General features: G+C 50.6%; 1 protein-coding gene across 1 annotated transcript; it reads left to right on the plus strand.

The window, feature by feature from the left end:
- Positions 1-373: 373 nt before the first annotated feature.
- On the plus strand, positions 374-593 carry SARC_18142 (hypothetical protein; the record flags this gene model as incomplete). The annotated part of the gene is made up of 1 exon (XM_014287775.1): positions 374-593. A coding segment is annotated over one exon (220 nt), but the record flags the coding sequence as incomplete, so codon positions are not given.
- Positions 594-611: the final 18 nt, after the last annotated feature.

The raw sequence follows: 611 nt of genomic DNA on the forward strand, positions 1-611 counted from the left end.
AACATGTATACATGCATGCAACATGTTGGTCTGCACAAGCGGCAGTTATCTTGACTACTGCATTCCGTTCTTGGCGGGGGTCATGGCCGGACCACACATCTAGTAGTCGACAACCATCAGACCAACAAGCGCTCTTTGTTTATACATATAAGGCCCATCAATGGTCACCACCACCCACAGTATACTTACCGTGGATGCTAATTGTCTGCCACAGGCGATCGTACACTACAGTGCAACCATGCACTCCCATGACTGTCGTAGGGTTTTAAGGTTTATATATATATAGGGTTGTAAGGTTTAGAGTTTTGTGTTGTGAAGCACACGGTCCATCTCATGAAAACCTGCACCTCCACCCACTCTCCCGCTCCCACAGCCCCTCGACAGACAACACCCAACTGGAAGTAGCCTATGACCCTGGGTCACCCACTATCACGCTCAACGACAGCCACACACCCGTAGTAGTGGATGGCTACTACAACACACCCCACAGCCACGACGCTGAGACGAGCTACTACGACGGTCCCCACTCGCCCCGACCACTACCGGATATTCCTATGGAGGAGGTGGAACGTATGTGGATTAGTAATGGTTAAAGTGCTGGTGATTGTACG

Source organism: Sphaeroforma arctica (assembly GCF_001186125.1).
Source record: "Sphaeroforma arctica JP610 unplaced genomic scaffold supercont1.14032, whole genome shotgun sequence".
NCBI lineage: Eukaryota > Ichthyosporea > Ichthyophonida > Sphaeroforma > Sphaeroforma arctica.